Source organism: Trachypithecus francoisi, unplaced genomic scaffold, assembly GCF_009764315.1.
Source record: "Trachypithecus francoisi isolate TF-2019V2 unplaced genomic scaffold, Tfra_2.0 Lachesis_group17, whole genome shotgun sequence".
In the NCBI taxonomy this organism is placed as follows: Eukaryota; Metazoa; Chordata; class Mammalia; order Primates; family Cercopithecidae; genus Trachypithecus; species Trachypithecus francoisi.
In genome coordinates, this window is record NW_022681462.1 from 44,053,113 (window position 1) to 44,080,194 (window position 27,082).

Consider the following 27,082-nt stretch of genomic DNA (forward strand, 5'->3'; position numbering starts at 1 on the left):
GGGCCAACATTACATGACTTCAAGATTGAAAATAAAGTTACAGTAATGAAGACAGTCTGTTACTGGCAATACAATAGACAACTAGATCAACGGAATGGAAGAGAGCACCCCAGAAATAGACCCACATAAATACAGTCAGCTGATCTTTGACAAGGGAACAAAGACAATACAATGGAGAAAAGATAGTTTTTAAAATAAACAGTGGCAGGAAAACTAGACATCCACATGCAAAAAAATCTAGAAATAAACATTCCACCCCTCACAAAAATGAACTCAAAATAGATCACAGACCTAAATGTAAAATATAAAACTATAAAACTCCTAGACTATAATGTAGGAGAAAATCTAGATGACCTTGGGTTTGGCAATGACTTTTTGGATATACCACCAAAAGCATGATCCACAAAAGAAATAATTGGTAAGTTATACTTCATTAAAATTAGTAATTTGTACTCTGCAAAAGATACTGTCAAGATCATGAGAAGACAAGCTACACACTGGGAGAAAATATTATCAAAAGACAACTACGATAAAGGATTATTATGTAAAATACACAAAAAACTCTTAAAACTCAACAATAAGAAAACAGTCTGATTGAATGGTGAGTCAAAGACTTTCACCAAAGAAGACACTTCACCAAAGAAGATATACAGGTAGTAAACAGGAATGTGAAAATATGTTGCACATCATATGTCATCAGGGAAATGCAAATTAAAACTACAATGAGATACATAGTGAGATATACAGAGAGTACAGTGTGTAGTGTGTTGATGAGGATGTGGAGCAACAGGAACGCTCATTCACGGCTGGCAGAAACGCAAAATGGCACAGCAATTTTGGAACACAGTTTGGAAATTTCTTACAAAACTAGGCATGCTTTTCTATGCCAACTAGTAATCACACTCCTTGTATTTATCCAAAGGAGCTGAAAGCTTATGTCCACACAAAAACCTGCATATGGATGTTTAGAGTGGCTTTATTAGTAATTACCCAAACATGGAAGTAACCAAGATGTCGTTTAGTAGGTGAATGGATAAACAAACTGTGGTACATCCAGATAATGACATATTACTCAATGATAAAAAAGGAAATGAGCTATTAAGCTATGAAAAGACATGCAAGGACCTTAAATGCAAATTGCTAAGTGAAGGCAACCATTATGAAAAGGCTATATATTGTATGATTTCAACCGTATGACATTCTGGGAAAGGAAAAAATATGAAGGCAGTACAAAGGTCAGTGGTTGCCGGGGGTGGTGGAGGAGGGAGGGATGGATAGGCAGGTCAGAGGATTTTCAGGGCAGTGAACCTACTCTGGGCCTATAATGGCAGATACATGACATTGTGCATTTGTCCAAATCAGTAGACTCTGCACCAAGAGTGACTATAGGCTTAGAGTAATAACGATGTGTCAATATAGGCTCACTGATTGTAATAAATGCACCACTCTGGTGGGTCATGTTGACAATGGGGGAGGCTGTGCATGTGGGGACAGGGGTTTATGGGAAATCTCTGTATCTTCTGCTCAATTTTGCTGTGAACTTAAAACTGCTCTAAAAATGTAACACCTATTCTTTAAAAACCTAAAATAACACCATACAGCAATGAAAATGAGCAAACTACAGTGCCCTACAACAACATGGGTATAGCTTACAAATATAAAACCGAGAGGAAGCAAAGTTGGACACAAAAATAAATCCTGCATGATTCCTTGATCTGAAGTTCAAGAGCAAACACAACTCATCTGCAGTGTTGGTAGACATGCGGTGAGGGCGGGCTGGTAACTGTCAGAGGCACAGGAGCCCCAGTATCCATCATTTCATCACTAGGTAAGAATATATTCTGTTTGTGACAATCGTCAAGCTGCATAATTATGATTAGTGAACTTTCTGGTATGTTATATATAATTATTAAATATATATTATATATAACATAATAAAAAAAATTTTTTTAAAGGTAACAATCTATCCGGTACGGACAAGCAACAGCATGCCTTGAATGTTGCATCCAGTGCTAGCACGTCTCTACAGGACATCTGTGCTGCAGAAGTGGACCATCGTGGGAACAGTCCAGAACCGAGTCATGGCAAGCCAGGGAAGGAGGTGGGATGGCTCAGCCTGGGAAGTGATAGTGCTGTGGAGGCCATGATCATGTCTTTAAGTTCTGACATCATTACCATGCTGAAGAACCAGGCTTATTTTCAGGAGGGTGGGATTTGCACCAAGGACCCCATGTTATTGCGATGTGGGCAGGCTCCCTGTGAGGCAGGGCTGTCCAAAGATGGGTGTGCTTCACAGGCCAGGAGTTGGCCATCACTCCTAGTGTTCAGCAGGGTCAGGTTGCTCCTCATCACGCCACCAATACATTCGAGCATCTCCTAAGTGCCAAGCCCCGGGAGTGGCCTTTGGCTGAGGAAGAAACTATCCTCTCCCAAGGAGGAGGAGGGGACCTGCTGGTAAAGAGAAGGTCAGCATCTGGTATTGTGAAAGCACATGAAAACTCCACCAGGCTGCAATATGTGGCATCTAAAACCCAAGCATGTCAAGTGTTGTGCTACTGTGAGATTAGTGAATGAGCAATGGACCCTGCCACGGCTTCATCTGGCTAGAGAGACAAGTCCAACATAGACCTAGCTGCAGTATGGTGGCACCTGGCAGCAGGTGTCTGTTCTGGTTCAAATATCAATGGGGGAAATTCTGGTTTCTGTGGCTGTCTGGGACCTCAGGAGGGCGATGGGATCCAGAATGTTCCTATTTAGTTGGCACTCATTACGGTGTAGAGACCGGGCTGGGAGAATACTGGGGTGCAGGGAGTCAGTCACTCCCTGTACCTAAAAATCCTTAATTAAGAATGTCAAGGAAGGTTTCCCCAGCTTTGCCTCTAACCCAAACTTCCACAATAATTACAACCCCCAAAGAGGAATGGTTGAGTGCTGGGCAACGAAAACATTCACTGTAGCATGTTAGAGCTACCAGCATAAATCTGGTGTGTTCTGGAAACAATAATGATTCTCCACCCCAATGCAGGACCAGGGAACCAATGGCAACTTTTCATGGCTAGATCACAACAGCTATCTGATTTGTCTTCATGTTACAAAAACCTGGAGCCACTGCTTTCAGAAGGACAAGGAAGGAGGAAATACCTGCTTCACAGACTCATTAGTATATGGAGAAATATCCCTCCTCAAAATACCAAATGGGCTTTGTATGCGAAGATGGCAAGACTGATCCACATGGGCTGATCTGAGTGTTAAGTTGCTGCTTCACAGAGGACAGCATCCCCAGGCTCTCCACTCACTGTCTCCCAACAGATGCACCCTCAATACCAGAGGCTCCCAATGTCCGAAGAGGAAAGCCACGCGGAAGGCAGCACACAGGGACAACACCTGTGTCCTTGGCCCTGATAGTACTGTGCTCTGTCACAGGTCAGGAATGTTTTCTACAAAGAGCCAGAGACTATTTCAGGAGTTGTAGGTCAATTACTCAACCCTCCTTTGTAGCATGACAGCAATTATAGACAACACATACATGAATTATGGCTGTGTACCAATAAAACTTTATTTGCAAAAACAGTTGGCAGACAGGATCTGGCCAGAGAGTCCTAGTCCACCAACCCTTGCTTGATGCAGATGAGTGAAGTAAACCAAACCAGAAACCACAGGCATCACCGAGAGTCAGATGAGGCAGACAAGTTTCTGGGCCAATATGGCAGCATTCAAGAATTTTATGAATGAAACTTGTTTCCACGACATGGTTTCTCTTTCAGATACAAAGCTCAATTTCATTTACAGGTTTCATGCCAAGTGCTCATTACTCACTGTGGGCCCGTAGACTTCCATATGCTGTTTTCCCTATTCCCTGGCATTTCCAACTTTTGAAAAGACACCAAACGCTGTTACCATATGGCAGTGGCTCTCCTTTGTATTCAGGTGGTCTCAGGGTGGTCCTAAATGATTGTAAGTCTGAGCTATGAACGTAAGGTGGTTATTAAAAAACTATATCGCCTTTCTTCCTAAGGCTTGGTAAATAATACATTCACAAAGGATTCAGGTGACATGGTAGGACCTGCCATCTACAAGGGGTCTTTAAAGTGCATTTTAAACTCACTTACTAGCCTCTTTCAAAGTCTGTTTTCATTTCCACCTGGGGAGAAGGAAAGCCACGGACATAGATGGGCCTCTGTGAAGAACAGAGGCCGCGGGGCAGGATGCCAGCGCTCACCTTCCCTGTCCCTCGAGGATGCCACTGGAGGTGGCTGGCGGAGCACACTGCCCTTTGACACCACTTTAAAGGCACATCTTGGCAAATATCGCAGCTCACATATCAGGCTTTTGGGAGCTCAGCATGAAATGCCATGATCACTGAAAACCTTGGAGAGTTCCCTCAGCAGCTCTGGATAAACCCACATCCAGCACCTCAGATTTCCCTCTCCTAAGTAAACTGTGTGGAAAAATCACACATAAATGCCAGAAGCAGTCCCTGAATGGCCATGAGTGGCCACAGCCCTGCTCTCCTGGAGGCCACATGAACGCCTCCACTTTTCCCACTCACGTGCAGTCGAGTGGTTTCCTAGAAGCAGTAACAAGCTGGAGCCCAGAGAAGGCCCCTGACCCTGTTGGGCCCCCCTCAGCCTCTGGGCCTGCAGAGGCGTGGGCTGCCTGCTCCACAAGGCCACCCCACGGCAGTGACCCAGCCTGACACAGACAGAGTCCATTGGCAGCACACAGGCCAGCCACACACAGAGGGCCCAACCCACTCTGTGTCACAGGGAGAAGGGAAAATTAAAAAGGGAATAGTTCAGAAACTCCCTCAGCCTTTTGGTGCAGAAATAACCCACAACTGTGCCTCCGACAGCCGACTGCCATTTATGGAGGGGCACCTATGGAACTGTGAGCCACCATCAGCTCCCCCACCTAGCAGGCTGGCCCTGCATCCTTGCCCTGCTGTCACTGAGACTTCAGGGGGCTCTGACTTTCCAGAGCATCCAGGGGCTTCCTCTGGTGTTCCCATCGTGTTCACGTATCTGAACTCCAGAGGGAGGCAGGGGCAGACCCCTCACGGGGTCTCAGGGCTGCGGGTAACCTGCAGCCACAGGTGGAAGAGGAGACGTCAGAGGTCACACCCTCTCACTGCCGGCAGCCCCCACTGCGCACGGACACACGCATGCATATACTGGCAGGGGAGACTCTCTTGTCTTGTCTCCATGTCTTTGGGTTGTGAGTGCCTAAGGGTAGTGCCCTCCTCAGTATCCCTGGCATTGGGCACACAGTCCAGGGTTGATAAACGTCTGAAGAGTGAAGGCATGGACCAAGGAGGCTGGGTGAGGAGACGGAGGCACTCTCACCAGTAGGCCTGCCGGCCCTGGCCAGGTGACTCAGGGCACCCCACTCCACTGTTAGGGCTTCCTTCCACGTCCCTCCAGGTGCCCTTTGCTGCCCTATTTTGGGGCCAGGCAGTGGAGAGGTCTCAACCCACCCTCAGGCAGGTGGTGTCACGTGACTATGAACACCTACCTCACAGGAGAAGGGGTGTGGACAAGGAGTCTGGGTGTGGGGTGCTCCCTCCCACAGGGGGAGAGGGTAGCCCCTATCTCCAGCAGAGATTTGCTGAGGAGGGTCAAGCTATAAATGAGTGGGGGCACCCAGGCTAGGGGAGGCAACCACACAGGACCAGGGAGGTGGTGGGCTTGGCTACAGGGAGAACCTGCCAAGAGGCCAGTGCAGCTGGACAGGCAATGAGCCAGGGGCCGGAAGTGGATCAGGCCCTTGAGGGAGCAAGGACTGGGTGAGGTGGGGTCTTGCGGGCAGCACCAACTTTGCCATGACTCCGGAACAGGTGGGTAGCGATTGAGGACTCTGAGCAGAGGCTCCATGTGGCTCAGATTTGAGGAGTGGGATTGGCACCCAGTGGAGAGCAGGTGAGGCAGCTGCAGTGGCCAGGGCCAGGACCGCTCCCAGGAGCCAGGCGCGTCCATAGAGAGGAGCTCACATTCTGTGTAGGCTCTGAAAATTTCTGGCAAAGTTTCAGATACAGCCCAAGCTTTGCCTGCAAATCAAAACTGTTATCTGTGCAGTTTCTCCAAACTCCCTTTGCTGTCAGAAGAGGCTGGGTGAGGGTGGTCTGCAGGGGCTGCGAGGGTGCTCTGCTCCCCTCTGGCCCGTGCCCTGCGAGTTGAGCCTCCTTCATAGGAGTTATCATTGTGCACAGAGGTGGCTGCAGGGGCACTGAGCCTGGGAGGAGAAATCCATGAAGCAAGGAGTCAAAAAGGAGAACTGGTTCCCTGAGTTTCTTGAATAACTTCAGGGTAAAGTAGCCCAAGAGGGTGCCCAGGAAGGCAGAGAATGACATGGAGCCCCCAGCTCTGCACCAGCTCATCTCATGATATGAAAAGAGGTAAAGCTAAAGTTTCCTCGTCTTCTCAGCCCCCAAAGCAATGTCAATTCTCAGTCAGGAAGAAGCAGAGATGACACTGCAAATCTGGAAGCTTGCCCATCGCCTGGCTCTGCTGGTGAGGGGACTGCGGCCTCGACACAAAACTACCCCCAGGCAATCCTCTCTGAAATTCAGCCACCAGGAAAGTAAAAGGATAGCAGACCAGTCCTGCAAGTTCTCATTCTCCATGCAGTCTGTCTTTAGGAGGGAGGCTTACTTTCCTGCAAATATTCTGGGTGAACATAAAAAGTGATAAGTACCATCTGACGGAAGTGCAACTTTTCCTGAGACAGGAAGAAAGCAGAGGGCAGACAACAAATATTTACTGGAATGCCTATTTTGAGCTTGGGTTTTAAAATGCCTTTGCTCATGTAATCCTAATATCAACTCCATTTGTAGTTAAAAAAAGCAACTCAAAGACTAAGTAAATGTTCGAGACACCATGCATTATTAAAGAAAAGTGCCATGATCTGAATCTGTGTCTACCTCATGCTAGAGCCTGAACTCTATCTATATTTGATTTTTATCCATCTACATCTGTCCCTAGGATCAGAAGAGCAGAGTTTGGAATTAATGCTAGGTTAATTCACAAAGGTAAGACTTCCCATACTTTTGAGAAATGACTAAATGCTCAGTAGCATATGAAGGTCACATGGAAGAGTCTTAAGGTCTGACTGGATCAGGACAAATTGAGGGTGAGATGAGGGTTAGGACAGCGCAGTGGCTGCAGCCACCAAGCCCTGTGGCTCCTTCACATGGCACACCTGGTAGGGATTACGGCAGACATGGCAAGCCTGGGGGCCCTGCTGCAATCATGTGCAAAAGTGATTCCATGATCAGCGGGCACTCTCTAAGAAAACCCCATGGCCTCTGAGGATGCCTGAGCATCCCAGCTGGAACTCACGAAAAGCAGCACGGGCCCCGCACAGCAAACGCAGCTGCTTGGCAAGGCGACCACAATGTTCTCATTAACTGAAAGCTACAGAGTAGAGGCTCAATAAACCCTTGCCGAATCTTGCAGGTGAACTGAGTAAGACAATACAGAGTTAGCGGCTCAAAGAAAAGAGTAGTTCACATTCCCCTCCTGTGCTCCAAGCCCTAGGCTCAGCAATTTATTTATATCACCCCAGAGTGCACACTGGCATCCCGACTGGGAAGACAAGGTGCTCCTGGCCCAGCAAGGTTATATGTCACCCTAAGTCACACAGCTGGCATGGGGCCCTCACTGCAAGGCCCTGCCAAGGCCAGCCCCTCCCGGGTGACTGGCCCAGCATGTGTGGAGGCTCCTCAGAAACCAGCTGGCAGAGCTGCGCCCACAGCTCTTCCTACCTGTCGTCTTTTTATTTGCACATGCCCAGCTTTCTGGAGTGGGACTACTAAGAAGTAATAAAATGTCATTTTTTAAAGCTGCTTTACAAAAACTGATTATTCATTCTCTTCTGAAATAAAGCAAAGACTAGATTTTAGAAGGACTTTAATTAATGCCCCTTTAACAGGACTATTCAAAAGCAAACACCAAAGGTAAAAATCTTGCTTTGATCCACCTACTTTAAACTCCATCAGTCAGCCACAGTGATGCTGTATAAAGGCAGGTTATACCATCGTAGCTTTCAGAGACCCTTCTTTTCTCCCTGACTCCGGGACGGAACATAACCAAAGAATAAAAACATTCCCCAGTGGGGAGACCAAGCTGGCATGAACCAGCACCTACGCTGCAGCACAGGAACCATTTGGTTCCTGGAGGTCTGATTCACAGGGAGACTGTCAGAGCCAGTGTGTTGTCTCAGCCACATGCCAGGCACGGGGGAAGTGAGGTGGGTCAGGCCCACCGTGGGAGAAAACAGGAACTGAGCAGAGAGTCATGTGGAGTTGCCCATGTCTCTTGGAGCCTTTATTTGCGGACATTGAGGAGTGAGAGATGCAACAGGACAGGACAGGTAGCAGGGTGGCCATTCCCTGCCTGACCTCACCCCGTGGAGGTCAGAGGGTGAAAGTGGGCACAGGGGTGTGGCAGGAAGGTCGTGTCACAGCACAGGTCCCTCTGGGGATCACACCCAGAGGCCTCTAATTCTCCACATTAACTCACAGGATTCAAGTAAAGAAAGTCCTTGAACAAAGAATCTGTGATATGACACTTCCCCCTCGCAGCCGTCACAGATCCTGTAACAGGAGACGCTGGGCTTCCCGTGGCTGGTGACCCTGTCCTCAATTCAACCCAGAGGTCACCTTCCAGAGAGCCTGGGCAGCCACGCCCACCTTGATGGTGACATTGCCCACTTGGGAACAGAAGGACCCCTGCTCGGCTACCCCCACTCCACATGCCAACCACAGAATGAGTCTAAGCCTGACGGCTCTAATTTCACTGTTTCTTGCGAATTATGGAACATGGAATTCCATCACTAAATGTCTGGCCTACCCCTGGTGATCCGATGCAGCTCATGAGCCTCTGGCCTATCTTCTGCACATTCTCCACTGGCCTGTCTCCCACACCTGACTCTGGGCTCCAGAGGGCAGCACAGCAGGTCTAGTACCCGACACGGAGTCAGGGCCCAGTATGTTTCTGTGGAATAATGGGCAGGTGCCCTTTGTCCTCTTGTCCAGTGGGCTCTAGCCTTCAGCTTGGGGTTGCACATCCTGGGCAGAGGCCCGTGGAATGCAGCACGTTATATGGTGATGACAGGAAAGGCAGGCAGTTGCTCCCGCCCAGAGAAGCTGGGCCTGCCCACAGGCTCCAGGGCCCTGCGACAGCCCCTTCACAGTGGGCTCTACTGTGACGCCTCTGGAGGAGGACCTGGGCTCTGTAGCTGGAGCCTGCCAAGCCTGGGGGAGCCTGGAGCCATTATGGGGTCTGTCTCCTTAGCAAGGCCTTGACGGGACCCTGAGAGTTCAGAGGTTCCTGCTCTTGATCATGAGTGACCACCTGGGCCACCAGTGGCCCCAGGTCTTCTCTTGAGGAAGAAGAGTCCACTGGGCAGAGAAGCAAGGTGGGTTTCTGTGTGCCTAAAAATAGCCCAAGGAAGCTGCTCCTCTCGCCCTCTGACTGAGCTGGGAGGGAGGGAGGCACCGGCATAGTTTCCTGGGAAGCTGTGCAGCCAGATGACAATCGGAATTAGCATCAGAACACCTTGATAAAAGGAAGGGAGAAGGAGTTGAATCCCTGAATGAAAAATAGATTATTCACTGTCAGGCTGAACAATAGAACAAGACATAAATAGCAGCCGCGTGCAGGACATGCCAATTTTGCTCAAAAACAGTGTGCATGGTTCTCCTACCGCCCTCCAGAGAGTGCCACCCTCGAGCTCTGCACTCAGCAGATGGGGGAGAGAGCAATGGCCTCTCGGAGGCAGGAAGGACGTGGGCTTTAGAAGCAGAGATTTGAGTTAGAATTCTAGTTCTGTTCTTTACAACTCTGTGTGTGTGTGTGTGTGTGTGTGTGTGGTGTGTGTGTGTGTGACAGAGAGACAGAGAGAAACACTGACGCAGAGAGACACAGGCAAGACAGAACGAGTGAGGAGAGAGAACACAATGACTTCTTGACATCTAAAATACCGTGAGGCTCACATAAGGGAAGAATTCCCTGTGTAGGGAGGTGGGAAGAATGTTGAGTGTTAACATCAGAGATCTGCATTAGGATTCTGGCTTTGTCATTTACATCTGGGGGCCGCGGGGAGCAGGTGTAGGAGGGGCAGGGGATGGAGGAGATACAGGAGACAGGACATGAAGATGGAAAGGAGGAAGGGGAAGCAGGAGGGAGAGAGGACCTAGCAACCAGCCTGGATAAGTTACAAAGCCTCTCAGAGCTTTGGTTTGCACATGGAGAAAACAAGGTTCCAACTATTTCCCCTGGAACCTGGGACAGCTGTAAAGACCAAGTGTGAGCTTGTTGGCCGAGCACTTGGTGCAGATAATTGTTCAACAGCAACTGCCAGGACAGCCAGAACCAGTCTCTTCTGCACCTCACCCAGCCCTCCTACTCAACTTCACCTGTCAGTACTATTTCGTTCGCTCCCAAATGTTTGCTTCACAGGGCTCCCTATGCACCTGGTGGGCCCTGCCTCAGGTGCCCTACAGGACAGGGCTATGATGCACGGATGTGAGGCCCCAGCTGTCACCTCCCTGTGAGCTGACCAGGGTCTCTGTAGCAGCTTCCCCTGATAAGCCCCTCTCGCAGGACCTCAAGAGTCCTGGAAAGGCGTCATTCCGCTACATCTGGGTCGGCGCTTCGACCCATGACTCAGGTTAACTGAGGGTTCTGCGCTTGGTGCTGATGGAGGCTCATGTTATCTCAAGCTCTCATGTAGCTCTGAGCTGGAGCTGTGTGTCAGGCTGCTGCCCTCCATAGCATTCAATCAAAAAAACCAGCACCCCATTCATGGAGGCACAGGGAGGGAGGCTGCTGGGTCATTTGCTCAGGGTTCTGGGAGGAGCCAGGATTCAGAATCTGAGGAAAGACACTGGCTTGGCTGCAGGCCTGTGGCTGGGAAGAGCCCTGGGTGGACAGAGGCTGCACGGGCTGGCGGGGCCCACCCCAGAGCCCACCTTACCTTGGTGAAGGTCAGACAGTCCTTGTCTTGGTCTTTGTCCTTCATCTCGAAATCATAAAGTGCTTTTCCCTGGGGCGGGGCGTGTGGCAAGGGCTGGATGCACTGGATATAGCTGGCTGGGAGGAAGCCCTGTGTGCCGTGCAGCTCACCATGGTACCACTGTTCATCCACCTTGCGTCGCAGGACGATGATGTCCCCCTTGTTGAACTTGAGGTCGCCAGGTTCCTTCCCCTCGTAGCTGTAGAGGGCCTTGCCATAGGGAAGCAGGCAGGGATTCTGCAAGCAAGAGGCAGCACGTGGTCAACGGGCATGCTTCTTCCCAGTGCCCAGAGTGGATCTGCCGGAGCAGGCCGGGGCTTCCCTGGGGCTTTCTGTGTCCTGGGGGTGCATACAAAGTGCCCCGCAAATGGAAAATATTTTAAAGAAACAGCCTGTCACAGGAACACGCACATACCGAGGCCCCACCGAGATAAGAGCGTCCCCACCATAGCCATTCCTCCTAAACAGGATACTGTCTGGGGCCTTCCACACAGACCACCTCATTCTGTGCAGAAAGGACGCTGAAGTAGGTTCTGGCTTATCTTCATGTACAGATGGGGAAAATGAGGCACAGAGAGGGAAGGTGACTTTCCCAAGGCCCACACCTAGGAGCAGTAGGTGGAATCTGAACCCAGGGCATCTGGGCTCGGAATTTCTTACCCAATATTCTGTGCTGAATCATTTTCCATTGGTTCCTATTTCTCAGGCATTTTAGTCTAAGAAGCTGCCAGATTTCTAGCAAGTATCCAACAACTTTTTTCTTTACTTCTTCTATGTAATAGTCACAGCAACTCAGAGCATGCTCCAGGGGTTGAAGCTGAGCAGCAGGCGTGCATGGCATCCGTCGTGCTGAGCGTCCCACTCAGCAGACTCATGGCCAGCAGCACACACACGAGGACGATGACAAACAGCCTGTGTAGAGCACAAGGGCTGTGCCCAGGCACAGGAGTTCTAACAAGCAGTCCCCGGCCATCACAGACATCCAACCATGACACACAACTTTCCGCTGTGTGTACCTGTAGCAGTCTGTTCCAGAAGTACAATTTCAAGGGCATAAGACTGTATCCTCCTAACATAAGCGATGTTCTTGTATCCGTTGGAGGATAACCAACCCGTCTGCACCTGTTCTGTCATCCTTGGTCTCAAACCATGACTAGCTCTAAAATCTAAACAAGATTCTAGGCTGCTTCTGCTTGTCAGCAATAAGGAGCCTGTCAAAGAATCCCGAAACTGATGTGATGTCTTCGTCCACTTCCTGGGCTTCTCTAACTGGCCCTGTCTCATCACGACCATCTGGCCACACGGGCCTCTCTCCCTTTCCTTTATGGGTGGCCAATACCCGCTCAACTGTGGGAGCTTTGTCAGAGGTCAGTCCTGTGCCAGAGGAAAACCAAAGGAAAGCCTTGCATTGTCCGGCTGTCAATACCCAACGATTTTCCTACCAGAAGCTGCGTTTTCTCACCAGGGCTGCCTATGCCAAGGAGTTCTTCAGTATTCGAATCAATCAATAGAAGCACAAAAGCCTGCAGCAGTAGTACATCGAAAAACTCTTTGTGGAGGACTTAATAGCATGTTGGCAACTCAATCATTCTACATTTATGTTTCAGCAACGTCAAACGACAGCAGTTAAGAGAGCCTGCTGGCAAATTGACAAACAGCCACCACTAACCAATTAAACAGTAACACCAGAGGATTTTTCATTGCAGAACTCAAAGAGAAAAAAAAAAATCCGTTTGCTTCCAATAATACTCATTCTGGATAGCTTTGTAGTCCGAGCACAATAGTGTGTAACGAGCCCCAATTTTAGAGAGCGGAGGCAAGGGGTAATTTGCAAGACAAGCACTGTGATCGGAAAAAAATTGGAAGGGGCAGTTGGCTGCAGGCCATCAGAATAATTCCACTGCCACACAGGAGCCACTCAGCCGCCAGCCAGGGAATCTCAATTTGGGACAATTCTGTCTGAAGATATTTTTGGCTATCACAACCGGAAGGTGGGGTGCTACCAACATGTAACAAGTAAAAGCCAGGGACATTACCAAACACCCTGCAATGCCCAGGACAGTCCCTGCTACAAAGAAAGACCCGGCCCAGAGCATCAGCAGGTTAAGAAACCCTGGGTCCAGCCTGTTTGGTTAAGTTTACAAAAAAGACAGAGTAAGATTCCTTGTTCTAATAGAACTTAGTCTACCAACACTTTAAAAGTTAAATACAACATTTATTTTCATGATAGGAGTATTTTCACTATTGGCTACATGGAGACACTTAGATATCCATCAAGGTAAGCAGTTTTAAAGGGATGGTAAGAAAAAAAACATGCTGTGAAGTTGAAAAACCAGCCTCAACAAGATGCACACAAAAAAGCTTTACTTTGTCAGGGAATGACTCCATTTCCTTTCTTTCCCAAATCACAAGGGTAAGGCTTAAAAGCCGTGTTATAAGAGCTATAGACTCGGTGGCTGTTTGGCGACTTTTCTACCATTGGTAACAACCGTGGGCAGGAAGGGCCAGCTTTGCACCTGCCTCCATGCTGCACTCCCTTCTGCAGCCAGCTCGTGCTATCTGAGCACACACACCTCCCTGCAATGCCCCTGTGAGAAGGGGACACTGTGTTTCCTCCCTGGCCTCCCCACCATCAGCCTTCTCTAGACTGGTTGACATAAAGGCCACCTGAAGACACCACTCACACCCACATTGTGTAACTGCGGCCCCAACTTAGGTAGTGTGGCAGGGAAAGCTGGGGTGTAGGGCCAGACAGACTGAGGCATCTTCCACCAGGCAGCCTGGGGCTGTAGGCTACCACCCAGGACAGAGGCACTCTGTGAGGCAAGGCACACACTCCTGAATCACAGGGGGATTCTGCCTTTCACGAATTCTCTGCAGGGACCATGGCCTCACTGGTATCAGCACTGTGGCCTGCAGGTCTCCTTGATGCCCCACTTCACTGTCACAGACCCCAGCTTGACCTGCCTCTGTGCCAGTGGCCCTCAAATCAACCTGTGCCTGTGATGTCCCTTCTGATTACCGGACTTGATGTGAACCCAGATGCCTGCTTGACAGCTCTGCTGGACATCCACAAGCTCCTAGAGGCCATCGTCTGTCCCTCCAGCCCTTCCTCCTGTGGCCATGGAATCCCCACTCAGCTGCTGGGCAGGGACCTTCAGTCACCCCTGTGCCCACCCTTTCCCTTGGTCTGGGCACTCCTCCTGCCAACTCCACTTCTGAGCTCTCACCCAGGGGGCCATGCACCCTCCCACTCCCGCTGCCTTACCTGCCATCTATCCTGAGCCCAGTGTAAACCTCCTCTAGGGGTCTCCTGTCCCATCAGCCTGTCATGGGCTGGATGCCCAAATGCAAGGCCAAGCTCACACACCTGCTACTTATGAGCTTCGGTGGCTGCCTGCTGACCTTAGGGGATCCGAGCTCCTCGGCACAGCAGCCGAGGTCCCCTAAGCTGGCCTCAGCACACCTGGCCAGCCATGGCAGACAGCGTCCTCAGTCACAAGAAGTCTGTGCTTCTGGAACCTAGAACCTGCAGGGTTTTGCAGACAGAGCTCCATGCTACTTCCTCTGCCCTTCTCACTCCCTCTGAAACCCACACTGCTCCCTCGTTACCAACTGTGCCCTCCTAATTCCATCAGCCACTCACCAGCCATCCTAACTCTATCAGCTACCTTCCTAATTCCTTCGCTTCTATGCCACCAAGGCCCCCAGGATGAGACTGTGCTGTTCACCCTGATGACCTCAGGACCCAGGAGTGTTCTCTCTGCATAGCAGGTCCCCTCTATGTGCTGTTAATTCAAAGGCACTCAGGTTAGTCCTGAGTCAGGCCTGGATGGGGATGCAGGGGGTAAAGTCAGAAAAGAAGTATCTGGGGCCAGGTATGGTGGCTCACGCCTATCATCTTAGCACTCTGGAAGGCTGAGGATGGAAAATCACTTCAGGCCAGGAGTTTAAGGCCAGCCTGGGCAACATACTGAGACCCTATCTCTAAAAAAAAAAAAAAAAGAAAGAAAGAATTTTTTTTTAAATAGCCAGACATTGTGGCAAGTACTTGTAGTCTCAGCTATTGGGAGGCAAGGTGACTGAGTGAGCCTGGGAGTTTGAGGCTGCAGTGAGCAACAATCGTACTACTGCACTCCAGCCTGGGTGACAGAGCAAGTCCCTGTGTCTAAGAACAAAAAAGGAAACCAGGGCAGGAGTAGGGCAGAAGCAGGGGCAGACTGGAGATTGTCCTCCTGGCCACCACTCCACAGGTGGTGACCCACCTGCTGGCCTCGAGTCTGGGACCGAGAGCATGACTCTCGGAGCAAGCAAGCTGTGAGAGCATGCGGGCTCCAGGTGGGGCCTGTTTGCTTTGCTGGCTGGTGAGCCAGGAGAAGTGGAGAAGGGTAGGGGAGAGAGAAGGTGGGAGAGAGAAGGCAAGAGACCTCCCGTATCCCCATCTCAGACTGCCAGACTCAGATTTGACAGAGCAAAACCAAGAGGGGGAATGAATCTTTTTTTTTTTTTTTAGATGGAGTCTTGCTCTGTCACCCAGGCTGGAGTGCAGTGGCCGGGTCTCAGCTCACTGCAAGCTCCGCTTCCCGGGTTTATGCCATTCTCCTGCCTCCGCCTCCCGAGTAGCTGGGACTACAGGCGCCCACCACCACACCCGGCTAATTTTTTTGTATTTTTTAGTAGAGACGGGGTTTCACCATGTTAGCCAGGATGGTCTCAATCTCCTGACCTCGTGATCCGCCCATCTCGGCCTCCCAAAGTGCTGGGATTACAGGCTTGAGCCACCGCGTCCGGCCAGGGAATGAATCTTTTTAAGATGCAGGACACATTTCTGAGGGAAAGAAAAAAAAAAAACAGTTAAGGAAGGTGCCGAGAGGCAGTTTATTTGGAGGAGCAGTAGCAGCCAGAAACTGGATCTCATCAGGAAATGCTCATATAGGTGACACCCGGCACCTCCAGAGTCTTTCATCTTCAAAGCTCTTTATAAGATTAACTAATTAGTGCAAGGAAGGGGCCTAGAGCAGGCAGATGCTATTATGGGGGAGAAAAGACTGCCAATTTCGCGGCAGCAACCCAGAGGCCTCTATGTCCCAGCCTCCACACCCACCCAGGAGGGTGGGCAGCTGCTCCAGAGCCTGTTTGCTTTCTGCCCACAGACGCGTTTGCAAGAACTTCTCACGCTGTGGCGTGCTCCCCTTTAGAGGAATTTCATTCAAACATTGTCACTAAGCCGCCATTATTTGGGCTCAAGACATTAAGAAAAAGAAATAAAAGAAAAAGGGAAAACTCATCTGGGATGCCTACAGGACAATTAACACCAGCCACCCCTGCAAGGCATTAATAATACTTAAAACTTATAATGTCAATTTCATGGCTCATTACTCAGATGTGGCACACACATCTTCCTCTGGGCTTAATGTCCCACCCGTGGAGACGGCGCTCACGTGGGCACAATGGCGCCATCTCTGGCTTCTACTGGAATCAGGCATGTGGCAGCAGGCTCTAACGAATGTGCTCCTGACAGCCCTGCGTGGGACTCTCAGGCAAGCCATACCCCTGAGCAAGGGCGGGTGCCAAAGCCGGCCTGCAGCGTGGGGAGGGCACGACCCCGACTGGCCTATTCCAGACCTCCCGGCAAGCTGGGGTGGACAGTGTGGAGCACCGGCTCCCTGTGTTTAAGACCCTAAGGATGCAATCTTTCCAGGAGAGCACTTGCCACGGCTCTCACTACCTGCTTTCAATGGAGGGCCTCCTCCACGGTTAGCCCATCAGGACAGATTCCCGCCTGTTTTGCTACTGGTGGATCCCCCGCTGCTGGCCTGACACAGATCACACGCTCGATATATCTACTGAACAAATTAACACACAGTCTAGCAAACCAGTCCCCTGGGACGGGGGCCTGGGCTCACAGCTTCTATCTGGCCCATTATTTTTCCCAAAATATGAGATTCACGGTCCATGTGACCCAAGATCCTGTTGCTAATAGCAGCTGGGCCTGGAGGAATGGGGAAAGTCCCACGGATGGCTGATGAGGAAGTGGGGCATTCCAGCCAGAGGTTCAGCCCATGCAAAGGCCCGGAGTTACAGATGGACACAGGGCCTGCCCACGGGCAGTCTCCAGACCTGTATAGCACAGCATGTGGCCGGCTGAAAAGTGTCAGGAAGATGAACACGTTCGTCCACAGGCCCTGAAGGGTGAGACCCTAATCGTACACACACCAAGCACTGCAGGGTCTGATAATGCGGCAGAGACGGTTAATGATCCCCTGATAACCACTCTCTGCTTCTTTTGTCTGGGAGAATACTCCAAATTTCAACTGAGGTCAAGCTTCCAGCAGAAGCCTTCATTTTCCAGCCTTGCCTGCAGGCAGTCGTGGGTAGGTGTCCACATTTCTGTCCACGGAATGCAAGTCAAAGTGATTCCTGCACATTCTGGAGCATGTTTTATAATGACACGCATAAGGAAATCTGCCTTCCCACGGGCTGCATGGTAGATATGGTAGGGTGGGCCAGTTTTTCCATCAAACATTATGCTCAGAGCAAAGGGGGAAGAAATCTGGGTCTTGGGGTGACCTTGCAGAACACACCCCCGGACCATGAAGTAAGAAAAAGGAAACTCGATCTTATCTGAGCCATCACGTTTTGGGATCTTATTCACAGCTTAGCCTATATTCTGACTCATTCAGGAAGTCTCAGGTGTATTTACAATTTCTTTTAGCTCGTAAGCATTTTTCAAGCCAAGGCATTGACTTTCATAGCACTGCTGAGGGTTATCATTTATGTGCTGTCATCTTTAAATAGCACTTTCAACTCAGAGACTCTCAGATTTAGAAAAGGCACGACTCTTGGCCTTACCTTAAATAATGTATTTACCAGAGTGTACCCCATCTTTCAGTTTATAGATTCATTCTGCGATGAAGAAGTTTGTTACTGTATCACACTACAACCAGAGGTTCCTAGGTTTTCGTTTTATAGATAATTATATTCCGAGTTCCTCTGTCCCTTTTTCTCACTCAAAGCTGCTTGTTGGTCCTTTTTCTTTCGTCCTCTTTTCTTCTGACAGTTTCTTCTTTTCCCATATTTGCATACTCATTCGTCCAAGAATTGATGAAGAATTGATGAAACAAGACAAAGGAGGAAAACACAACTTGCCCTTCACATACAGGGTGACGAGGCCACTGCTAAGCTGCTGTGTGGGATGCAACTGTGAAGACATAAATTGTCTACAGCCAAGAGCTTCCTGTAGCAGTTTCACGTTGCAGCCAAAATAGAGAGGATTTAAAAGCAAATTTACTTTTCTTTTTTTCTTCCTTTTTTTACTTTTCCCAGACTTTGTTGTGGCCTGTTTCCTTGTTGCATCAAAGCAGCGGTTAGGTCATCTGCAGTGGCCTTAGGAAGCACCTTTTGACAAAGTACCTTGGGCTTAGTTTTCCCATAAACCGGAGATAATCAAATCTGCCCTTCCATGCCTCTTAGTATGTGGAGAACAAAACTGATGATACGTAAAGAACTTTGTGTCTCTTAATGAAGAAGGAGCTATAAAAAAAAAAAAAAGATCACTGACTACTTGCTGAGGCAAACAGATGTTCCAGGACATGGGTGCCAGGGCCAGGAAAGGCAGATGCTTCTAAGTGTAGAAGGTGGTCAGTGGTGATCCCTCCCCGTGCACTGCAGCAGAAGTCAGATGGGAGAACTGAGGACCACCCCTCCAGCATCTGCACACGTTCACTGAATAAGTGAATTCAGCAAAGAACCGATGCATAGTCCTTGGGTATAGACCCTCTCTTGCCCTCAGGGTTGAGGTATGTGCTTCTCTGGGTTCCAGCAGCACTGGGGCTCTCATCCCGACCTCGCCCCTTCCTGTCCTGAGCACCTCCTATGTGCCCGCTGCTCCTACCTCTACCTGCGAGACCCACAGGATCCTTACAGCAACCCTGTGAGCTTGGCCTTACATTCTCTGCACTTTACAGATAGGAAATTGGGGCACAGTGAGGTCCAGTAACTTGCCCAAGGTCCAAGAGGCAGGACTGGACCCAGGTGGTCTGACCTCTCAGCCTGTGCACTGCTGGCTACACACATCACCTCCTCAAAGTAACACAGCCATTATTTAGCTGCTGCTCCCCACCAGACACTCCTGATAGCTGATTACTGCTCACAGGACCCCTGTGAGATAGGAATTATGGTCCTTTTATAAGTGAGAAAAAACGCAGCAAGGTGGGCAAATGCCTCAGCATCACAGAGCGTGGAATCGGGCAACCAGCTTCCAACCACCTGCCTCCTCCTCACTCCCCTAAAAGGCGAGGGAAGCCTCTGTGGAGCCCTGATAATTGTTTAATTATGGAAGGAAAAGGGCAGCTGTGGGTCGGTCATCCATTAGGCCAGGAGGGTCCAGATCTGTTTATATTTATCCAGTTCGGAGATGCATTGTTCACTTCCTCACTTTCTGGGAAGACAGCTCCCACACTGTGAGCTGGTATTTGCAGCGTTCTAGGCATGTTCTGATAATGTGCACTTGAGCAAGTCCCCAGCAACCACCAGGCACCTTGAAAACTGCTCCTGTGATCCCTCCCAGGGAACAAAGGCCTCACTACCTGCAACCCCTGCAGCCCCACCCAGGCACCCTCCAGGACCTGCATCCAGCTGATTTCTGGCCAGCCCCATCTCTCACCTTTCAACTGGCCCTTTGGGCAGCACACTCACCAGGGCCTCCTTCGTGGGTGGCCTCGGGTCAGCGGGGCCTTGCACTGGGGACCTGGATCTCCAGCCACCTCAGAAGACCAAGAGGACAGGAGGGAAACAAAAGAGGGGACTAAAGGCAGAGGATTCCTTGTAGGTCCTTATTTCAACCCAAACCAACCACCACACCATCTTAATATATATACATTTTTCACATCATTATTTTCATGTTACCCCTCATCCCCCCCCAAAAAAAGTTGACCCTTGAACCAACATGGGTTTAAACTGCAAGGGTCTACTTACATGTGGATTTTTTTCAATAAGTTATACTGTATGAGTGTGCCCCCGTCCTCTGCCTCCCGTCCACCTCCTCTACCTTTTCTTTGCCTGAGACAGCAAAGCTAACCCCTCCTCCTCCTCCTCGTCAGCCTACACAACGTGAAAATGATGAAAATGAAGACCTTTATGATGATTCACTTCCACTTAATGAGTAGTAAATATATTTTCTCTTCCTTACAGTTTTTTAAATAACATTTTCTTTTCTCTAGCTTGCTTTATTGTAAGAACACAGTATATAATGTATAGTTCTTCCAAGATATGTGTCAATCAACTGTGTGTGTTATCAGTAAGGCTTCTGGTCAATAGTAAGCTCTTAGGGGTTGAGTTTGGAGGAGCTAAAAGTTACATGCAAGACTGGGCGCAGAGGCTCAGGCACTTTGGGAGGCCGAGGCGGGTGGATCAGGTGAGGTCAGGAGTTCGAGACCACCCTGGCCAACATGGTGAAACTCCATCTCTACTAAAAATACAAAAATTAGTAGGGCATGATGGCGCATGCCCGTAGTCCCAGCCACTTTCGAATCTGAGGCAGGAGAATTGCCTGAACCCGGGAGACAGAGGATGCAGTGAGCCGAGATTGTACCACTGCACTCCAGCCTGGGCGACAGAGTGAGGCTGTCTCAAAAAAAAAAAAAAGTTACACGCAGGTTTTTGACTGTGCTGGGGGTTGTTGCCCTAATTCCCGCATTGTTCAAAGGTCAAGTGTAACACAAAAAGGTAAGAAAAAATAAAGTATCTGTGAGCATCTATGTAAAAAAATTAAGTTTCCCTAAGAATCTGGCTTGAATGACAAAGGAAGGAGACCTGTGTTAGAACTGGGTCCCCAGCACTTGAGGAGTTTTGAGGGTGGCCATGAAGCTTCTTGCTGAAGAGCTCAATTCTGCCACATCCTGCCTGCTCCGTGCTTCAATTTCCGTACCTCCAAAATAAGCGTGCTAAGTATCTGTCTCACAGGTATCCTAAATGTGAGATCGAATGAGTTAATACAGATGAGTTACTCGTAACAGAGACTGGCACACCGTAAGTACCAAAGGATGGTCTCCTGTTAGTAGCGAATAACTTGCAACTGGGGAAGCTACCAGACGGCAGCACACAGCGTGTTTACTGAAGTTCTCCACATCACATGACACACAGACTGGCAAGCTCCATTCAAAACAGAAGGAGGCCAGGTGCGGTCGGTCGCTCATGCCCGTAATCCCAACACTTTGGGAGGCCACGGCATGCACATCACTTGAACTCAGGAGTTCCAGACCAGCCAGGGTAACATGGCAAAATCCCATCGCTACAAAAAAAAAAAAAAAAAAAAAAATTAGCCAGGCGTGGTGGTGCATGCCTGTAGTCCCAGCTACTCGGGAGGCTGAGGTGGGAGGATCACTTGAGCCCAGCAGGTTGAGGCTGCAGTGAACAAGCTATGATTATGCCACTGCACTCCAGTTTGGGTGACAGAGTGAGACCCTGTCCCCCCCCACCCCCCCAAAAAAAAGGAGGCCTTAGCAAAACAAACTTGACCACCAAGATAACCCACCTGGCAGCATACGGCATATGCTGATAGCATATGGCACAGCCATTCAAGAAGGTCCTAAGAAGGAAGGTTCTTCCACCAACAGATGATGGACTTCCTAGCAAATCTGCTAAAGGCTCGGGGAAGCTCCACAGACCTCTTGGGCAGGGTGGAAACGCTAGGGTGACCCCGTGACCAGGGGTGCCTCCAGGACACCCGCCCTCGCCTGTACAGTCCCTTATCAGCATTTGAGGAAAACATTTTGCCATATGTGAGGGGATGGCCACGGTGCAAGGCGCCGGGGACACCACACACAGGAGGACCCAGCCTTGGGTGCAGAAAAGTTACATGACAGATGGGAGCAGGGCCACGATGGGGCCAGCAGCCCCAAGCGCCCTGCACTCAGGGCTCCTGGAAGCCCTGCTGTGGGGAGAGAGGAGAGGGTCCCAGAACAAGGGAGCCCAAGCTCTTACCTCTCAATACAGATAGGTCCAGAGGCTTTTACAAATCTTTAAATCATGTGGCCAATCTCAGGAAAAAATCACCCAGTGAGTCAGTTCGTACCTCCCTCTCTAGGAAGGCATTTAAGATACATAACACAAAAACGTGAAAACCAGAAGTCCTGGATTTACATTTAGGATACTCAATAGGGTTTGCTATCATGTTAAAAAATGTTAAGCCTGAATCAAAGCATACCTAATGGTTTGGGCTTATTTCACGTAGATATTGCATTTGCCTGCTTTACACTAATTCTGTAACTTGCTGCCCATAGAGGATGAGGTCCAGCTGTCAGGGATGCAGACTGCCCTTGGCCCTGGGACAGGAGGAACTGAGCAGAATTCTTCACTGCACCAGGCGCTGATGGATACGGTTGGAGCAGGAGAGGGTCCCTTGGCATCCCATTTCCATGTTGATTTATAGAAATCCTTAACTCCAGATATTTAGTTACAAAACGCTCTGTCAACTTCGTAATGGAAATCTCCACAAAATTGGATGTTGCAGTTGCTTTTATAGACTTAAGGTGAACTTCATAAATAACTTATTAATGCAAATAGTCTCAATGCAAAGAAACAAACAAACGTTCTCCTGGGTCGCTGCAAAGAGCATGTGCCTCAATGTGCTGGAATCATCATCCTCCCTTGGAAACCGGTTCCTTCGAGAGCAGCCTGCGGGGTACACGAGGCCTCACAGTGAGCTCTCAGCACGCGCTAGCCGTGGGCACGCCAGGACGTTTGTTTGTACTCAAGGGAGAATCTTACTGGTGGCAGCTTCCCTTCTAAATGTATTTTGCATGCTAGTGAGTCAATCCGGTTATTTTCTGTTCTATCTGTGAGAAATTTGTTCTTGAAGACTTCACGCTTTAATGTGACTTTGTAAACTCATTTTAAAGTAAAAATGGGTCTTTGGTTGTCATTTTACCTAGTCTAGAGAACAAGACGGCCTTCCCAGCATGGCACCTCTTCCTCAGTGAGGGATAATCCTTCTCCTGCAGGCCAGCTTCTGGGCAAGTGGTGATTTTTGAACTTCCTAAAGTAGTAAGTATTTCTGACCTTCTTAAGATATTAAATATTTTTGAACTTCCTAAAATATTAAAGAGCTTACCAGGCCTGCCTGAATTTTCAAAATGTAGGGAGAGGAATACCTTCTACGCTAAAGCTTTTCCTGATGGGTTCCAGATGTTGCCAGTCACTTAAATCAACCCGAATGTCTTGACAACATTGTGCTCTGAGTCTCACCCACATATCCCACTCCCAGCCCCCAAGTACCTTTTTATGTTGAGTTGCTTCATTCATAAATACATCTTTCACATTCCTTTTATGCTTTCAGGTTTTCTACGCATTTTCATAGGCTTTATTTAACTTTCATTCTTATCCTCTCTACAGCCGCGTAAGGTGGGAAGTGGTTTTAGGACATTTATGCAGTTAGTCAGCAAATCGGAACGAGTGCCCGTTACTTGTGGGGTGTGGTTCTGGCGTGGGGTTTGGGAGTGAACAAAACACTCAGAGGTCCCCACCCGGGTGGAGTTTATGTTCCAGCCAGGGGGCAGCAACAAAACATACAAATAAGTAAAATCTAGAGAATATCAGAAAGTGGTTAAGTGTTAAGGGGACACATAAACCAGAGGAGGGGACATGAACGCTGGGACGGGGATAGGGTGAAATCTTAGAACGTCATCACCGAGAAGGTAACTGAGCGACACGTGGATGAGCGAGGGCTAGTGGATGAGCATGTCCCAGCGCTGAAGGGCATGGGGGGCACTAGAGGAGCAGAGAGGAGGCGGTGTGCAGAGGAGGCACGGGCTTCCCAGGATTGGGGCTGTGGAAGGGCTAGAAGAGCCCAGCAGAGACTCAGAAGGAAATAGATGTCATTGAGAGTTTTCAATGTGGAAACTGAGGCATGGGGAGAGGATAAAGAAACACCTGAGAAAACATGCTAAAAAGAGCCGTTCTCGTGTGGGACGGGTGATGGGCTCTGCCCCACAGTCCCCACAGCTGCTCCTCTGAGGTGTGTAGGCCCGGAAACTCTAGATCAGGAGCAAGGAAAGGGTAACACCCAAGGATGCTGCAAAACGTCCTGACGAATCTACTCCAAGAACAGGAAATGTTCGGTTTTGAAGAAGGGAATGGTATTATCACGATGATCCTAGGCAGAAACCAAACCGTATCTTCAGTGATCAGGGAGGACGTGTGAGTCACCAACGCAGTGATGTAAATCGCTTTCTCAGAGCCTCGCACCAGGACGCACGGCCTGGGAAGGCACGCAAAGAGTTAAAAGCAGAACCTTTCCAGGAAGGTCAGCCTAAAAAGCAAAGAGAAAGGGACTCAGGGGCTTCTCAATAAAAACGCTGGGTTCCACCAATATGCAGTCCACCTGTCTCGGAAGTGCTATTGAGGGGAGCAAGTGGCACCTAACATTCTAGTTGGAGAAGGAGAGAGAAACAGAGGCAGGAACAAACTCTTTCAGCAGCCTCCACGACCCGTCACCTCCTGTTCTCACGAGTTGAAGAGGCACATTTTGCAGCTTTTTCTCCGTGTCTATGTGTCACTTTTCCCTCACATCTGCATTATTACGAAGTGTGACTTCCTGTCACCATGCCGCCATCCCCCATTGGAATCAGCGCAGGGGACACCATGGCTGCCTCACTCCATCCCTGTCATCCCCAGAGTGGGTGGGGGTTCCCCTGCTGGCTGGCACCACTAGTACCCTTCCTTTAGCCAACCCACTCTGTGCCCTTACTGCCAGAAAAGTCAGCAGGGTTCTGGACCAACAGGAAGCCAAGACACCCACACGGCTTTGTTTCCTATGGGAGGTACCCCGATGATGAGGTGGTCTTTATTTTTTTTTAATATATATATATGTTTTTGAGGCAAGGTCCCACTCTGTCACCCAGGCTGAAGTGCAGTGGTGTGATCATGGCTCACTCAGCCTCGACTTCCCGGGCTCAAGCAATCCTCCCACCTCAGCCCCTCAAGTAGCTGAGACTGCAGGTGCATGTCACCACACCCAGCTAATTTTTTCTATTTTTTGTAGGAATGGGATCTCACTATATTATAGCCCAGGCTGAACTTCTGGGCTCAAGCAATCCTCCCACCTTGGCCTCCCAAAATGCTGGAATTACAGGCGTGAGCCACTGAACCTGGTTTTGAGGTGGTCTTTAAATGCAGAATTATCTGTGATTTGAGGAAGCAACTGGACTTTCCTAAAGTCTTAGAAACCTGCCTGCCTCCTTAAAAATTTAAAACATTACCACTTGTCAGAAAGTACTCTGAACATGTCCCCATTATTAATTCTTCTGAACTTCATAGCAACCTTAGGAGACAAGTATTATTTTTGGTGATATCATTGTTATATCATCATAATTATAATTATTAATATTATTATAATGGAGACATTATCTCCACATTATCTCCATTTTACAGTGGAGGAAACTAAGTCACACAGAGGTTAATTAATGTGTTCAAGGTCATGCTGCCAATATGTGGCAGAGCTGGGATTTAAACCCTGGCAGTTTGGTTTCAGAGTTTGTGCCCTTATCTTCTATGCCAGCAGTCAGCAAACTTTGTCTCTAGTGGAGCGAGGCGGCTTTGCAGGCCATCAGTGTTAGCTGTAACTATTGAGCTCTGCCAGTGTAGCAGCCAGAGCTCCATAGATTCCATGTAAATTAGTGGGTGCAATTGTGTTCTAATAGAATTTTACTTACAAAAACAGGTGGGAGGATGCTATGTGTGAAACCTCACTTTGTATACTGTAAAATGTGATCTCAAGTCCAGGATGACTGACCAAGGTTAGGCTTGTTTTATTGTGTGTTTTTAAAAGCAAGAATCTCAATGGATTCACTTTCTTAACATCTGATGCCGAAACCAATACATCACATTGATCACATTCAGTTTCTTGTGCATTTCAGCAATGAATATATCCAGCAAGGATAGGCTAGGGCTTTTTTAAAAGGTAAAACTCATCACCCTGAATTTGAATTCTCAACTGCAGGCAGGAGAATGCCTGAACCTGACAGATACAGATAAGTCCATCATTCCTTTCCAAGGTGCAGGCCTGGTGCTGTCACGAGCAGTATCAACCCTGGGACTTGAACTAGGGCTGGAAACTGAGGTCTCTCCTGGAACGCACTGAGGCAGCACTGGAGCTGCAGAGCACCAGGCAGTGAGCAGCTCTGCACTGACACACATTCCCCATCCCAGGCTGCTGAAGAGAAATACATGACCCAGAAGGCTAGGCTGTCTTCTGCATCCTGCTGATGTTGGGACCACCAAGGTCTCACTGTCACAGTTTATTTCCTCCCATCAAAACAGCTCAAAGGAATCCATTGGTTTCTGGTCATTCATTCTATAAGGCAATAAACACTTCAACACTTTTGGGAGGACACAAGTGACATGCCATGCACATTAAAAAGGGTGATTCCGAGTCTTATTTCTCACCACCCACACTAGCACCTGTGCCTCTCTGCACACTAACCCTGGAGGCGGGGTGGCTGCTCCTGGATATGCCCTGTAGGAAGCTCGGTAGGAATCGCTCAGAAGGGTGACTCATCGCCCCATCCTTTCCCGCCTGGCAAATTAGAGGATGTTCCACCCACGGGGCAGTCCCGGCTTCCCTTAGCACAGCACGGTGAGCTAAGAAAGGCAGAACTGTCTAGTCCAGGGAGGGCTGAACTGCAGGGAGCTCGGGACAGGAGAAAGCTCTGTTCCTTACACATCCTGGGACCCCTTAGGGGCAGAGGCAGACACGGAGCCTTGTGCTGCTCCTGCTGCACTCAGCCTCAAGCCCATCCAGGAAGACCTGCACACAGCTCGGGGTGCTGGAGGAGTCGTGGGAGCGTCAGAGTTGAGCTACAGGTTGAGAAGGAAGGAGCAAGTGCAGCACCCCTGGGTGCAATTCTCAGCACACAGAATCAGGAGGAAGAGCTCTCTCAGGGGAGTTGGGGTGCCAGAGGGAAACAGGCAAATCAGCAGGTTGCTTCTTCCCTGAACTCAGAGAGGCAAGACGGTCTGTTAGGGGTCCCACGGGGCAGCTTGCAGAGGGCTCCAGGCCGCAGACGCTTCC

At 49.3% G+C, this 27,082-nt stretch overlaps 1 protein-coding gene across 1 annotated transcript in view; it reads right to left on the minus strand.

Moving 5' to 3' along the window:
* SH3RF3 (SH3 domain containing ring finger 3) overlaps positions 1–27,082 on the minus strand; it is a 377,754-nt gene that overhangs the window by 148,915 nt on the left and 201,757 nt on the right. The window contains exon 2 of the mRNA XM_033175502.1: positions 10,975–11,250. Within this exon, the coding sequence (XP_033031393.1) occupies positions 10,975–11,250 (276 nt within the window). The remainder of the gene's footprint in view (positions 1–10,974; positions 11,251–27,082) is intronic.